At 44.1% G+C, this 14,928-nt stretch overlaps 1 protein-coding gene across 2 annotated transcripts in view; it reads left to right on the top strand.

Annotated features, from left to right (window-relative positions):
• The first annotated feature begins 1,235 nt into the window (after window positions 1–1,235).
• Window positions 1,236–14,928, top strand: part of CNPY1 (canopy FGF signaling regulator 1) — a 55,321-nt gene continuing 41,628 nt past the window's right edge. The window contains exons 1-3 of one of the 2 annotated variants that reach the window (XM_048511793.1): window positions 1,236–1,422; window positions 7,714–7,808; window positions 11,527–11,534. In XM_048511793.1, coding sequence (XP_048367750.1) covers window positions 7,722–7,808; window positions 11,527–11,534 — 95 coding nt within the window. In that variant the 5' untranslated portion in view covers window positions 1,236–1,422; window positions 7,714–7,721. The remainder of the gene's footprint in view (window positions 1,423–7,713; window positions 7,809–11,526; window positions 11,535–14,928) is intronic. The other variant, XM_048511792.1, reaches the window with a different exon arrangement.

Consider the following 14,928-nt stretch of genomic DNA (forward strand, 5'->3'; position numbering starts at 1 on the left):
TTCTAATATCATGTTGATCAGCATCCATGCCCCCTTCATTAAACTGATTTTCTCTTGCAATAAAACAGACACTTCCCCAGTCATTAGACACTGTAACTATTCTCAGGATAGCAAAACAATGTACAGCTTTCCAGCACAGTCTGAGGAAGCAGATTTGCGTGGGGACAGGCACAAGGAAAGAGTGCAGAGAACAACAGCAACAGGGCCACATGTGAAAAACCCCTGAGCATAGAACATATAATTGCTCTCTTTCTCCTAACTGTACATGATAATGTCATAATAGCATATTTCAGACATCTGAGCCTCAACATGGGAATTGTCTTCAGCAAATGGTTACAGGTAGCTATAAACAATCTGCAGTATATTAGAGAGGCTGTCCAGAACTACCATGTACAAGCAGTGCCTGAAGACAGGGAGCGTTTAATGGTGATTTAGGGTTAGAATGGGCTGACCTGCAGAGCCATGGAAAACTACTCTGCAACCAAATGCCAGAGTCCTCTTTAGGCTCAGTAAGTAGCAGGCCTTCCGGCCCTTCCCTAAGAACAGACTAAGGCCCCTTCTGCACACACAAAATAATGCGTTTTCAAACCACTTTCACAACTGTTTGAAAGTGGATTTTGCCATTCCGCACAGCTTCACAGAGCACTGAAAGCCGTTTGAAAGTGCATTATTCTGCATGTGCGGAATGAGCCTAAGAGTTTGGTTGCAAAGGGTCGCCGGGGGCCAAACTAGATGTTGCAGGCGGCAGCCGTGGGTCCAAGCCGTGGCAGCCAACACTATTTTAGAGAAGAATTTGTCGGTGTGAAAAGTGCCGCAAGAGCCTGATCCATGGTGGGACCAGGCAAGCGTGTTGACCCTCAGATTGCAGTCCACTGCTCTTAACCGCACCACACTTGGGTAACTGCAGGTCCTTGAATTAGGTCTTGTCACTGCCTGGACCCTGGAAAATCTGCATGAAAACAATTCCCCCCCAAGCACACTCCAGAAGTCTCAAACAGAGCCACGCGTCATGCAGGTGATTTCATTCACCATGGTAACCGGAATTCCGTTCTCTGCCTGATGCTACCTGCTTGCAGCTGGCAAATTAGCTCCAGCTCGGGCTGTTTGCAATTGGCTGTCCACCTCCTTGTTTTTCCCACATGGTGCTCTTTTATTGGTCCACTGCCCTGACAAGCTGCCTCGCTTACTGATAGCAGAAATGCTGGGGGAGCTCACGCACAAACAGGCCAGCCAGAGCTGCATCAGTGGCAGACTTGGCTGCCTTGCCGAGAAGCAGTATCCAAAAGACGCCTCCTCTGTGTCAAAGAGAAATGCCTTCTGTGGATTGACAACGGGCTTTAAAAAGTTGCCTAGTCTGGAACTGTACAACCACAATATAGTGCTCAGCTTGGGCTGAGCAGAGGCTGAAATCTTGCAACTTAGGTAAGCTTTAAAATCCAACTGAATTATGCAATTTATGGCTCAGGCTGATTCCGCATGGGCCAAAAACAGCAGTTTGAAAACGGTGTGAAAATGGTGTAAAAGGGTTTAAAATGGTGTAAAAGGGTTTATACTGATTTCACACCGTTTTCACACCATTTTCACACCACTGTTTTTGGCCCATGCGGAATCAGCCTCAGAAACTTTTGCTTGTGGCTCCTCTTCAGTACATTTTAGAAAACAGTAAAGTCCAGTCTGGTATGAATTGTTGGTTTGAGCAGAATCTCTTTTCTCCTGAGAGTTTTATTTCTGTGCAAGTTTCATAGTTATTCAGGCATAAAACTCACTCGCCCTCCACACCCTGATATTAATATTTAAAATATCTCGGTCAGGCAACACGGATTCGTTGCCTGAGTTCAATGGTTTGCTTTTAGAGCACAGCCATCTGTCCATATTTCTTCTGTATCCTGCAGCCAAACGTCAGATCTACAGTTTCACAAAACTTCTTCCGGCCATAAAATGAGATGCAGAACAAAAGCTTTTTAGGACTGTTGTGATTTCTTCAGTGCACAAGTCTAAGTTTTAAAAATGCTAATATTTAATGTTGTGAGAAGGAGGGGAAGGCAGTTGGAATGGAATGCACTATAGTTTTTCAGTTTCTTCCGCAGGTGCATGGTGAGATTTTTATGATAGAAGTTGGAATTATAATTAAAATAGGAAGCTCAATGCACAGAGCATTGTTCTCTGAGCTAAAATGTACAGTTCTATACAAAATTTGCCACCTTCCCAAGATACTCTTCTCTGTTGTCTGTATTTGAATAGGAAATGAACAGTGCACTCCTAAGCAAGGTTATACCCTTCAAAGTACACCAAAGTTAATGGGCTTCAAAGAAATGTGACTGTTTAGGATGGTACTGTGAGCCCATCAGTCTTTGAAATTCTAATGTAAACATTCAGGGCCAAATCCTATATTTGCAAATATTTTCCAGCCACCTTTGTAACAAGGCCACGGCCCCAAGATTCTGCTTGGTTAGGTGTCTCTCCATCCTATCAGATAGAGGGATATCCTTGTAAGCTAGGGCTAGGGTGTACCGACAAGTTATTAGTTAGCAAGAAGAAGAAAAGCTAAAATTTGTCCATTCTACCAAGGGAGGGGAAAATGAAGAAAAGTCTGTTAATAATCAAGTTGATCCAGACTACTAGTTACCTGACAAAGGAGGAGGAGGAGGAGGAGGAGGAGGAGGAGTTTGGATTTATATCCCCCCTTTCTCTCCTGCAGGAGACTCAAAGGGGCTGACAATCTCCTTGCCCTTCCCCCCTCACAACAAACACCCTGTGAGGTATGGGAGCTGAGAGAGCTCCGAGAAGCTGTGACTAGCACAAGGTCACCCAGCTGGCATGTGTGGGAGTGTACAGGCTAATCTGAATTCCCCAGATAAGCCTCCACAGCTCAGGCGGCAGAGCTGGGAATCAAACCTGGTTCCTCCAGATTAGATACACGAGCTCTTAATCTCCTACGCCACTCCTACTCCAGAGAGAACTTATCAGTTGGTGGCGGAAACTGGTACTTTAAACTGTTGTGGACCTGGATGCTCCAGGATTGCCCAGTCTTGGCTGATCTGGGAAGCTAAGCGGGGTCTGCCCTGGTTAGTACTTAGATGGAGACCATCAAGGGGAACCAAGGTTGCTACAAAGAGGCAGGCAATGGCAAACCAGCTCTGTTAATCTCTTGCCTTGAAAACCCTGTGGGGTCTCCTTAAGTTGGCTGTGGCTTGATGGAATTTTACAAAAATGGCTACTCAGTTCAACATGGGATGCAGAGGAAAGAAGCAATAGAGTTTGTAATAGAGTAAGAGAATATGATGGGAATGTAGGAAAGAAGAGTTTCTCTTGAAAAGAAAACAATCAACAACTAGCGATATTAGGACACAGAAGAATACAAAGACGCTTTCCCCTTCTCTGGAGAAGGAAAGGGTGGGACTTGATATTTGCAGATGTACAAACAGAATCTACTGACAGAGATATTGCTGGTAGTTGCAGAGAGCACGCCAGGCCAGCTGTGGCCTCCTCATAAACAGGAAATGCCAAGGGAGCTGTCCTTTGGGACCTGGCAAATATACGGTGCTGAATTCAAGGTTCATCCCGAGGAGCTTGCAGGTTTGCAAAATGAAGGCAGGCTCTAAAGAAAACCAAAACATTTTACAAAGGCTCATTCCGCACATGCAGAATAATGCACTTTCAAACTGCTTTCAATGCTCTTTGAAGCTGTGCGGAATGGCAAAATCCACTTGCAAACAGTTGTGAAAGTGGTTTGAAAATGCATTATTTTGCGTGTGCGGAAGGGGCCAAAGCTTGGAGCTGCCACATTCAAGACTGCCAACTGACTTGAAACCCCAGATGAGAAATACTTGAGAACACTGGGATTTGGTTCATGACTGAAAAAAAAAATCTTTCTTATCTGGGGTTCCAAGCTAAGTCTCATCCAAGTTTTCATGGGAAGGGAAGGCGGCATGGTGTAGCCTAATGTCATCAGATTTCGGAAGCAAAGTGGGATCAGTATTTGGAAGGGAGACCACCAAGGAAGGCTCTGCAGAGGCAGCCAATGGCAAACCACCTCAGCTTCTCATTTGCCTTGAAAAGCCCCTTGCTGGGGTTGCCGTAAGTCGGCTACTGTTTGTCAGCCCTTTACACACGAACAAGTTTTCATGAGGCATGTGATTTAGTTCTCTGACTGCCAGTTCCAAATGCGCCTAGAATATTTCTTGTTTGACCTCATATCAAAATGTCTGTGCATGGGGACAGCTTAGACCAAGCTGAGGAAATGAGGTTAGTAGAGAGCCCTCCCCAATGGCCATAAGATAGAAACCCACAAACCGGAAACCAGCAAATGTCACACTGCCGTTCTGGCAGACGCTAAAAAATTCACTTTAGGACCCATCCATGGAGATTTTTAATGGGATCCAACTCAGAGCCTGATATTAAAAATGCCAAGCAATTTTTGAACTAAACAAACGTAAATCCAAATAAAACACTCTCTGGCCCCTTCCGCACATGCAAAATAGTGCATTTTCAAACCACTTTCACAACTGTTTGCAACTGGATTTTGCCATTCCGCACAGCTTCAAAGAGCACTGAAAGCAGTTTGAAAGTGCATTATTCTGCATGTGCGGAATGAGCCTCTGGGCTAAGTGATGTCAAGTTGCTTCTGACTTATGTTAGCCCTGTGAATTAATGACCTCCAAAATGTCCTATCATTAACAGGTCTTGCAAACTGAGGGTTGCAGCTTCCTTGACTGAGTCAAGCGAACCCATGTTGGGTCTTCCTCTTCTCCTGCTGCCCGAGCATTATAGTCTTTTCCAGTGACCCTTGGCATGTATTTATCTGAATATTATATATGTATCTGAATGTGAACAAATATATTCAATGCTGGCCAAAACAGCCATTCCTTATCTTGCTCTTCCCCCCTTCCCAGGAGTGATACAAATATCTCATGGGAGGTCATTGCCCTGCCAAGTTGCCATCCCCACAAACTATAGCTGGAGAAGCACAGCGTGGGAAATTGCTGCCCCGTACTGCTGGCACAATCATTTTGTATCATTGGTTACAGAGGAGAGCACATGGCTGCTGTTTTCAGTGGCAGCCACGTGTCTGTACCAACCTCTAGTTCCAACTTCAGGCATATTACTGACTATATCCTAGTCAGTAGGTTCAGAATTTGCCTTGTCTGATATGTTCTTCTCATGAGGTTTTTGAAAAGCCAAAAGACGGTTCTGAATGTATTGTCGAAGGCTTTCACGGCTGGAATCGCTTGGGTGCTGTGTGGTTTCCGGGCTGTACGGCCGTGTTTTAGCAGCATTCTCTCCTGACGTTTTGCCTGCATCTGTGGCTGGCATCTTCAGAGGATCTGATGTTGGGAAAGCAAGTGGAGTATATATACCTGTTGGAGTGTCCAGGGTGGGTGAAGGAACATTGTCTGTGAGTAACAAAGAAGACAGCCAGGTCAATAGATGAGGGCATCTGAATAGAAGTATGAGTAACAATGAAGTCTATAGCATGGGAGCAACAATGAAGATAGCCAGGTCAATAGGTGGGAGCGTTCTGAGTATTTTAATAAAAAGACGGTTCTGAATATTTCCTTGCAAACCTGCTTGAATTAAGGTCCCAGCGGGTTGTTAGCATGACATTGCTTACATGTTGGAAAAAAATCTGTCCATTAGCTGCTGAGAAAGCAATCTGGCTTGTTTGGGAACTTTAGCTGTGAGACCAGCATGCAAAGCAATTCTTTTCCATAAGTGGGTTCATGCCTCACTGACTTCAGAGGGTTGTATTATTCCTCTGTATGTGAGAGGGGTAAGAGGAACTGTTTCCAGCAGTGAAGTTTATGGGAGGGAGAAAAACGCAGATGCAAATGCACTCCTTTCGCAGAACTCACTTCCTTAGTTAGGGAAGTAGGGTGGGGGAAGGGTGTTGACAAAGGGATCTGCAGTATTTTTAATAACTCCTGAGCCTCACCTTTCTGATTCATTGCAAAGTCTTTTCACCCAGCCAGAGGAGTGGGAGACTAGGCTGTGGTTGCAACCTGATGCTCTTGCTAGCAGAGCTGCAAGAGACCTGGTTTCTGGATCTCATCAGTATGTGGGTGATACCCAGCTCAATAGCTGTCCATTGAAATCCCCTGGCAATGCAGTAAACACCTTGAGCTGCATCCTGACTGCTGTAGTTAAATGGCTGAAAGTTAACAAACTGAAACTGAACCCAGACAAGAGGGGACTGATGCTGTTTGGCAAGCATCAAATCTTCAGTGATATTTTTCGATGGGGTTCAGCTGACTTTTGCTGAATCAGCAGCTCAGCGATTATACTGAATTCACCATCACTGCTGGAGAACCAAGTTAATACAGCCACAAAAATACCCCTTTCCAGCTTAGTTTAGTCTAAAAGAGGGGCCCTGGACTTGGCCAATCTGGTCACCTGGATCCAGGTAACAGTAACATCAAGACTAGACTACTGAAATGTAAATTACAGAGAGGGAATGTGTGGTATAGTGATTGGAAGATCCAAATTAAAATTCTTCTCATTTGTGAAGATCACAGAATGACCTTGGGCCAGACACTCACAGGGATATTGTGAAACCAAAATTGAACAGGGAACACCAGTGTACACTGCATTCATAAGAACATAAGAACTAGCCTGCTGGATCAGACCAGAGTCCATCTAGTCCAGCACTCTGCTACTCGCAGTGGCCCACCAGATGCCTTTCGGAGCTCACATGCAGGAGGTGAAAGCAATGGCCTTCTGCTGTTGCTGCTGCTCTTGAGCACCTGGTCTGCTAAGGCATTTGCAATCTGAGATCAAGGAGGATCAAGATTGGTAGCCATAGATCGACTTCTCCTCCATAAATCTGTCCAAGCCCTTTTTAAAAGCTATCCAGGGTTTGTGACCCCATCACCACCCTCCTGTGGCAGCATAATTCCAAATCGACCCAACTGCCTACGATTAGCGTGAAGAAGTGTTTCCTTTTATTAGTCCCCAGCATTTTCAATAAATGCCCCCTGGTCTAGTATTGTGAGAATTCAAGGAAGAGTTGAGTCATTTTCTTGCAGTTAGGTGAATTCCCAGGATGTTATCCTGTAAGTGTAATATTCCAGATGGAATAAGCGTGCTGCAAGAATTCTGTCTTTCATATATCATTCTTTGCAACATATTATATAGATTCAGGTGGGTCATTGTGTTGGTCTGAAGCTGCAGGAAAAAAAGTTTGAGTCCAGTTGCGCTTTGAAGACTAATAAAGTTTCACTTTTGGTATAAGCTTCCGGATGCTTATACCCAAAAACTTATACCATGAATAAAACTTTATTGGTCTTAAAGGTGCCCTTGAATTCAAACTTTAAAAAAAATATTATATGGTGTATATTTAACAAGGTCTGTTCTACATGATAGGGCTGTCACATTGTGCTCTTTTGGATTTTTAATGTTTGAGTAATTATGTTGGTATCAGTAATAATATTTGATTGGAAATCACACACACACACACACACACACACACACACACACACACACACACACACACACACACACACACACACACACACACACCGGGACCAGAATGGTATAGGAAAGGTCCCCATTTAAAGACTTAAGACTCATTTCAATAATCAAGACAGAAAGTTTGCAAATCTTGGGGATTTTTACCCCAGGGCAATTGCTTAATTCTATGTGGCTACCATGATTGGATTTATAGGGGACTGGCAATACAAGCGCGTTTGTTCACCTGTGCCTTATGTGTTTCTTCAGACTGATGCATGGGGATGGCTTTGCTTCAGTCGGAACTGCTCCTGCCTCTGCTGCTTCTGGTTCTGTTTGGCAACACTGTGAAAGGACAGCGGGACATTGTGGCCCAGGAGGTGGTGTTTACTTATTGGAGGTGGAAGGTGAGTCCAAAACTTCCAGTCATGGAGTGTGGGAAAGACAATCATGTGAAGACAGCAGGAAAGGAGGAAGACCCAATATGAGATGAGTCCCTCAAGGAAGTCACAGATCTCAATTTGCAAGACCTGAGCCAGGCGGTTGACAATGGGGCATTTTGAGGTCATTAGTTTATAAGTTACTATAACTCAGAAACAACAGCACTTAATGCTCTCTCTCTCTCTCTCTCTCTCTCTCTCTCTCTCTCTCTCTCTCTCTCTCTCTCATTTGCTTCGTTTAATGGTGTCAGACAAACAAGTCAGTCCTGTATCTCCACATTCCCAAATCTGACAACTCTGCCTACTAACCAAAGGATGATGTTTAATGGAATGGTTGTATTTATTTATTTATGTACCACGAAGCTAATATCCATCAAGAGGGTCTGAAAGAGCTATTTTGCCAAAAAGAGAAGGGACTGCAAAAGTTGCCAGTGAGGGAGCAGAGCAAAAATAAAATGCCACTTTGAACCATGAGGCTCAAGGTGGAAAGATGGAAATATAAATGGGGTGCTGTGTGGTTTCCGGGCTGTATGGCCGTGTTCCAGTAGCATCTTCTCCTGACGTTTTGCCTGCAGTTGGGGCTGGCATTTTCAGAGGATCATACAGCCCGGACACCACACCACACCCCAATGATTCTGGCCGGGAAAGCCTTTGACAATACATGGCAATATAAACATTTAAACATAAATAAAAACCACAAGGGAAGGTGGGAATATAAATGTTTAAATAAATAGAGATTTTTTTAAATCAACAAAAATAATTAAATAAAGAGGTATAAGGTTTGAAAATCCTGTGCCACCTGTGGGAAGAGATGACCTCAACAGGCAACGTTATGTAGCACAAGAGACATTGCCCAATTTCATGGTTATTGCCGATTAGTTTGAAAGCTGGATTTTCTGTTATGGTGTCTTTATGGCTAGGATGAAATGGCAGCCATCTTTGCATTCACTGTAATAACAAACTCCAACAGTCAAATTGCTGTTAAAATTGATGCCTTTTTTGTGCATAAATGGCAGGAAACATTGCATAGTGATTTAATTGGCATAAAACGCTGTAAACAATGGCAAAGCGTAAGAACACTGTCAAGTTACCCTAAAAGAAACAGACAACAAGGGAACATGAACAAGGAAACAAGTGAAACAAAATGTTCACAACAATGATGTATGAGAACAAAAAGAAATGAAAAAATGCCATGTTTGCATGCCCCTGCTTAAAATGTACATCTTAACTATCTGTGTGAAATGAGCTATAACGCAGGAAAATAACTGTGCCTATAATCACAGACCTCCACAGACAGACATGCCAATAAAAGAGGAGATATTTGTGGGCCCTAACAGAGCTAGTTGAGGTAACCTAACCAAAAAAAAGTTTGGAAAAACAGGACAACTTAGGATAGGCACAACAAGCTATGCATGGGGTGGTGTCAGCGTTCCCTGTAAGCTGTGCGGCCGCACAGCTGTACAGGCACCATATTAGTGCTGTGCAGGGTGGCCAGCTGCCCAGCAGGGGGTCGTCTTGTTGGCGGCTCAGTTCCGTTGGGTGAGAGCCAGATTCCAGAGCAGCATTAAGGAAGCCCTAGAGAGACTATTGGGTGGTCTATAGAGAATTCCCCCCCTCTCCCATAAGACTGCCAACTCTGTGTTGGGAAATTCCTATGGATTTGGGGGCAGAGTTGAGAGTAAAGGAGAGGGACCTCCATGCTATAATGCCATACAGCCCACTCTCCAAAGCCTCCGTTTTCTCCGAGGGAACTCTGTAGTCCGGAGATCAGTTGTCATTCTGGGAGATCTCCAGGCCCCATTTGAAGATTTCCAACCTTCCTTTCCAATTATATGAGTGCCCAAACATATGATGGAACTGATGAGCAATACATTCAGGAGGAATAAACACAAGTACTTCTTTACTCAACAAGTAGCAAAATTGTGTTGTTCACTACCAGATCTGTGAGCAGAGATGGCTGTAACAGGGGATCTGATTCACAAAAGAGAGGTCCATCATGCTGACTAAAGGGTACCTCTGAATACCACCAGAAGGCAGAAACATTGAAGGCAACCTTGGCCTCTGTGCCCTGCTTGCTGGACCTCCAGGGCAACTGTGTGAAACAGGATGTTGGACTGAATGGGCCACTGGTGTGATCCAACAGGTCTTTTCTTATATTCTGACATTCATATACACTATGGCCTCATGATATCATAAAGCCTCTGTAACTGTTCTGCACTGTATGATTGGTGGATCAGTTCTTATAGGAATATGTAGACCTGTTCTTTTCATATTTCACATGACCAGTTGTTATGGGAGTAGCCAGTGTGGTGTGGTGGTTAAGAGCGGTGGACTCCAATCTGGAGAACCAGGTTTGATTCCCCACTCCTTTGCATGAGTGGCAGACTCTTATCTGGTGAACCGAGTTTGTCCCCCCCCCCCACTCTTCCACGTGCAGCCTGCTGGGTGACCTTGGGCTGATCACAGTTCTCTTAGAACTCTCTCACTCCCACGTACCATACAAGGTGCCTGTTGTGGGAGAGGGAGGAGGGAAGGTGATTGTGAACCATTTTGAGACAAGCAGGGTATAAATCCAAACTCTGCTTCTCTTCTTCTGAAGTTGGCAATGACAAAACAGCCTCAGCAGTGGCTGGGATAATAAAACATGCAAATTGAATGGCAGCTTTATGCAAAGTTGGCAAATCAAAACAAGGGGCTCGGCTTACACAATGAAGCAAAGGTTTTTGAATGTCCTTGTTCAGAAATGTGGGTTGGTTATGTAATGACATTTAATAATATGATGCTTCAGTTATTAACAGTCCCTAATACTGTGTCTGCTTGGGGTTGGGACTATTTCGCTAGGCCTTCCTTGTTAACTGCCATTGTTTGAACAGTTTACCTGCACACCCGGGGTCAGCCTGCGGAAGAGCACCCAAGTAGCCCTCTCTTCCTCTTTGGTGATTCCACCTGGCTGCAAACAACGAGGCTTTGTCATCTATTGACAGTTGTGTGCACGAGGGGAAAACTCTCCATCTGTGGTCTCCTTGCCTGAGAGACAAGTGGCTGCGTCTTTTAACAGATGGCACAGTGTGTGATAAGAAATGTACATCTCCCCCGAGACAGATAACCTGACACAAGATAGTTTCAACAACATATTGAAATAAGTCCTCCCTTATGAATGCCTGGCCGACAGATTCAGCCCTTCTGAAGTCCCAGGATCCCTTGACATAAAAGAGTGCCCACAGCTTAGGAGTGATGCATTTAACGCGGCGGTTTCTGAGAGACAGACCGCTTTTTTGCATTTGCTACAGAAAAACTTGCAGAAGAGGAGGTAGAGGGTAGCAAATGACGTGACTTTACAGATGCACATTGATCTAAAGAGGTGGAGAGTCTGTTGCTTTAGACTTCTCATGGGCAAAATAAGTTCCGTTTAAGAAAAGTGGGCCTTTACAGTTTTGAAAGGGGGCAGGGCGGGATATTTGGCATTTTTTTTCTTTTTTAAAGGAAATTCCTGATTCTGGAGTGACTTCAGTATTATGTATTTCACTTTTGTCATGTTCATGCACCCAGTCCTACTACAGGGATTTAACACGTTGCAATAAATATGGAGGAGGATGCATTGGGAAAGTACCCTCTGTCAGGGCGATATTAAACCACAGCTGGGCCAGAGGTGGGATCCAGCAGGTTCTCACAGGTTCCCGAGAGTAGGTTACTAATTATTTGTGCGTGCCGAGAGGGGGTTACTAATTGGTGATTTTGCCACGTGATTTTTGCCTTAGTTACGCCCCTCCTCTCAGCAGTAGCGCGCAGAACTTGAAGCAGTCTAGCAGGAGGTGCACTAGCGTGCGTGGCAGCCTGCGCCTGCGTGCATTCGTTTCCCGCCCAGGAATGCTCCGCCCCCGGAATGCCCAGCCACGCCCCCATCGTCCCCACCCAGCCCCATTGGCGCTACGCCACAGTTTGAATCTCACCACCATGGGAACCTGTTACTAAAATTTTTGGATCCCACCACTGGGCTGGGCCCCTAGGCTTTCAGGTACTTTGGCCCCCCTCGGCCCTTCAATTTTTCACTCCACTACAGAAAGAGATTTTGGGGGGTCATCAGAGAAGTGCCTGCTTACAATAAACTACCTAATCCAAAACTAGTAAGCATATAAACATTACTTTGTGTTATAAGAATGGTATGAAAACGTGGTCTTTTGGCATTCAAGAGACAGCTGGAACATTATAGGACAGCAAAGGTATTAAGTCAGACAAATTTGTAGGAAAATGGACTCCAGGGGATATTGGAAGAACAAGTTTAATGTCATTGCCGTTCTTTACATATGCTTTCTATTAATGAGTTTCTCTGTGTTGTAATATCAATTAAACATACTTTAAAACAATGATTCAGGAAGGTGACACCAGATAAACCCACACCAACACTAGGAATTTTCTGAACCTATTACCAAGAAATGTGTACTTTTGGGAGGGAAAGTCATAGACTGCACTCTGTTTATATAGTTTGTAAAATTTATACCCCACATTTCTGCCCTCATAAAGGCCGACAAGGCAGCGAATGAATCAAAGCATACAGCTTGAAAACTGCACAGCTTGAAAATTGAAGACCTTTGATACTTAGCAAACTACAGTTTGATCAGACACACGGCAAACTATGTACTTGTCTACAAGTCAGGATTCTCCAGCAGGATTAAACCATGGTTTGGAATGTTGATTTGGAGGCAAGAGAACAAACTGCAGTTTGTTGTTTCAGTCTGGATGTCATGAAAAGCCAGCGTAATACAGCAGTTAAGAGCAGAGGTGGGATCCAACCAGTTCTCACCACTTCTCTAGAAGTGGTTGCTAATTTTTTCTGAGTGCCGAGAAGGGGTTACTGAAGCAACCTCCCTGCCCAAAAGGGACTGGAGGTACGTGTGTGCGGCGGCGCCACTGTTTGAATCCCACCACCATCGGAACCTGTTATTAAAATTTTGGGATCCCATCACTGGTTAAGAGTGTCAGACCAGCGGTGGGATTCAAATAATTTAACAACCGGTTCTGGGGGTGGGATTCAAATAATTTAACAACTGGTTGTTTACAAGCACCATTTTAACAACCGGGTCTGCCGAAGTGGTGCGAACCTGCTGACTCCCACCACTGTGTCAGACTAATATCTGGGAGACCTGGGTTCGAATCCCCACTTGTGCCATGGAAGCTTGCTGAGTGACCTTGGGTCAGTTACATGCTCTCAGCTTAACCTGCTTAACAGGGTTGTTGTGAGGATAAAACAAAGGAGAGGGGAACAATGTAAGCTGCTTTGGGTTCCTATTGGGGAGGAAAATGGGGACAAATGAATTTAATAATAAATAATAAAACTGATTTTCTTGAAAGCAAAAAAATGTTTCAGTCTCTGAAGGATGGAGACAGGGAAGCACGAGAACCCGAGAAATCCCACGCTTTCCCCCCATAATAACACACCACAATATATTGTTATACCTGACTAAAATCATATTTTATTTCACTTTAATATTTCAATTCTTGTAGCTGAAATTTAGAGGGTGAACTTACTGAAATTGTAATTTGAAACTTAGGGGATGGTTTAGGCCGTTTCGATACTCTCTCATTTAGGGGCTGCTACAGGTTGAAAATATTAATATATAGTGGGGCAAGTCTCTGTGGAATTGACTTTCACTCCCAAATTGCCCACTGGTTCAACATGTAGTTCAATGATATATTCTCAGCGCTGGAAGAACTGATGAAAAGGATATGACAGAGAAGACCCAGCTTTCTGATGCTTTTGTAATAATTTGTATTTAGATGAAGGCTATAGAAAAATGAGTAGGTTTGAAGTGAATTGGAAGAAAAGATACCAAATCTCAAAGAAATCTGCAGGTTCTGCACAGTTTTGAAAAAACCTGATCAGATGGGTAATTTTCCTTATAGCAATAATGCCCCAGGTGGCAGAGAATTTTTGAAATGCAGTGGGTTAGAGGTAAAATAATAAAACTTGTCTTTTTCAAGTAAGGCACATGGCTTTAAAGAAAGAATAGGGTAGGTGACTCTTCCTTCCTCCATTGTATCCTGATAATAATCTTTGTGAGGTAGGTTAGTGGAGAAAGTATATGAGTAGCCCAAATTCACCCCATGAACTTCAGCTCCAAGCTGGAATTTGAACTCAGGTATGCTTGGCTGTAGTCAAATGCTCTAACCACTACACTACTCTGCTGGTCTAATGCTTTCTTCATGGACCCCAAACAGCCAACGATACCTATATTCATCCAACGTTATCCCTGACCATTTTAAATATGTTTCAGGGCAAAACTGCTTGACCACTTGCAACTCCTTCACACTTATTAATTTTTTTTAACTAAACCTGCGGGACCGTCTTGCCTCATATGTCCCGAATCGGTCCCTGCATTCAGCAGAGGCCAATCTGCTGGTGATTCCTGGGCCCTCAATGATGCGGCTGGCCTCCACCCAGGCCAGAGCCTTTACAGCTCTGGCCCCCGCCTGGTGGAACGCTCCAGCTATGCAGGCCCTGCGGGATTTTAATGAGTTCCACAGGGCCTGCAAGACTGAGCTGTTCCACCAGGCCTTTGGGGAGGCTGGCCGCTGATGGCCCACCCCTTTTATAACATCTGTGGATCCTGCCACTCCCCCCCCTCTTTTAGGGGATTTGTTAGTAGGACGCCATCTGTTGTGCTTTGGTATTGGTACGCTGCATTTTAATGGGGTCTGGTTTTAATATGTATAGAGCCATTTTCCTAATGATTTCTTAACTAATTCTGATATTTATTGATTTTAATTTGTGCTCTATTTATATGTTCTGTTGTTCACCGCCCTGAGCCCTCCGGGGGAGGGCGGTATGCAAGTATAATAAATAAATAAATACATACATACATACATACATACATACATACATACATACATACATACATACATACATACATACATACATACATACAACTTTTAAAAATACAATTTAATTGATGTGGGGCAGGAAGAAAGAGGCTGTTTAACTTTCCCTCAGACCCCATTTCCCCAATAAAAATGGCAGCTTCCCAAGAGATTTTTGGTCCCACAATGG

Source organism: Sphaerodactylus townsendi, linkage group LG11 (assembly GCF_021028975.2).
Source record: "Sphaerodactylus townsendi isolate TG3544 linkage group LG11, MPM_Stown_v2.3, whole genome shotgun sequence".
NCBI classification, from domain to species: Eukaryota; Metazoa; Chordata; class Lepidosauria; order Squamata; family Sphaerodactylidae; genus Sphaerodactylus; species Sphaerodactylus townsendi.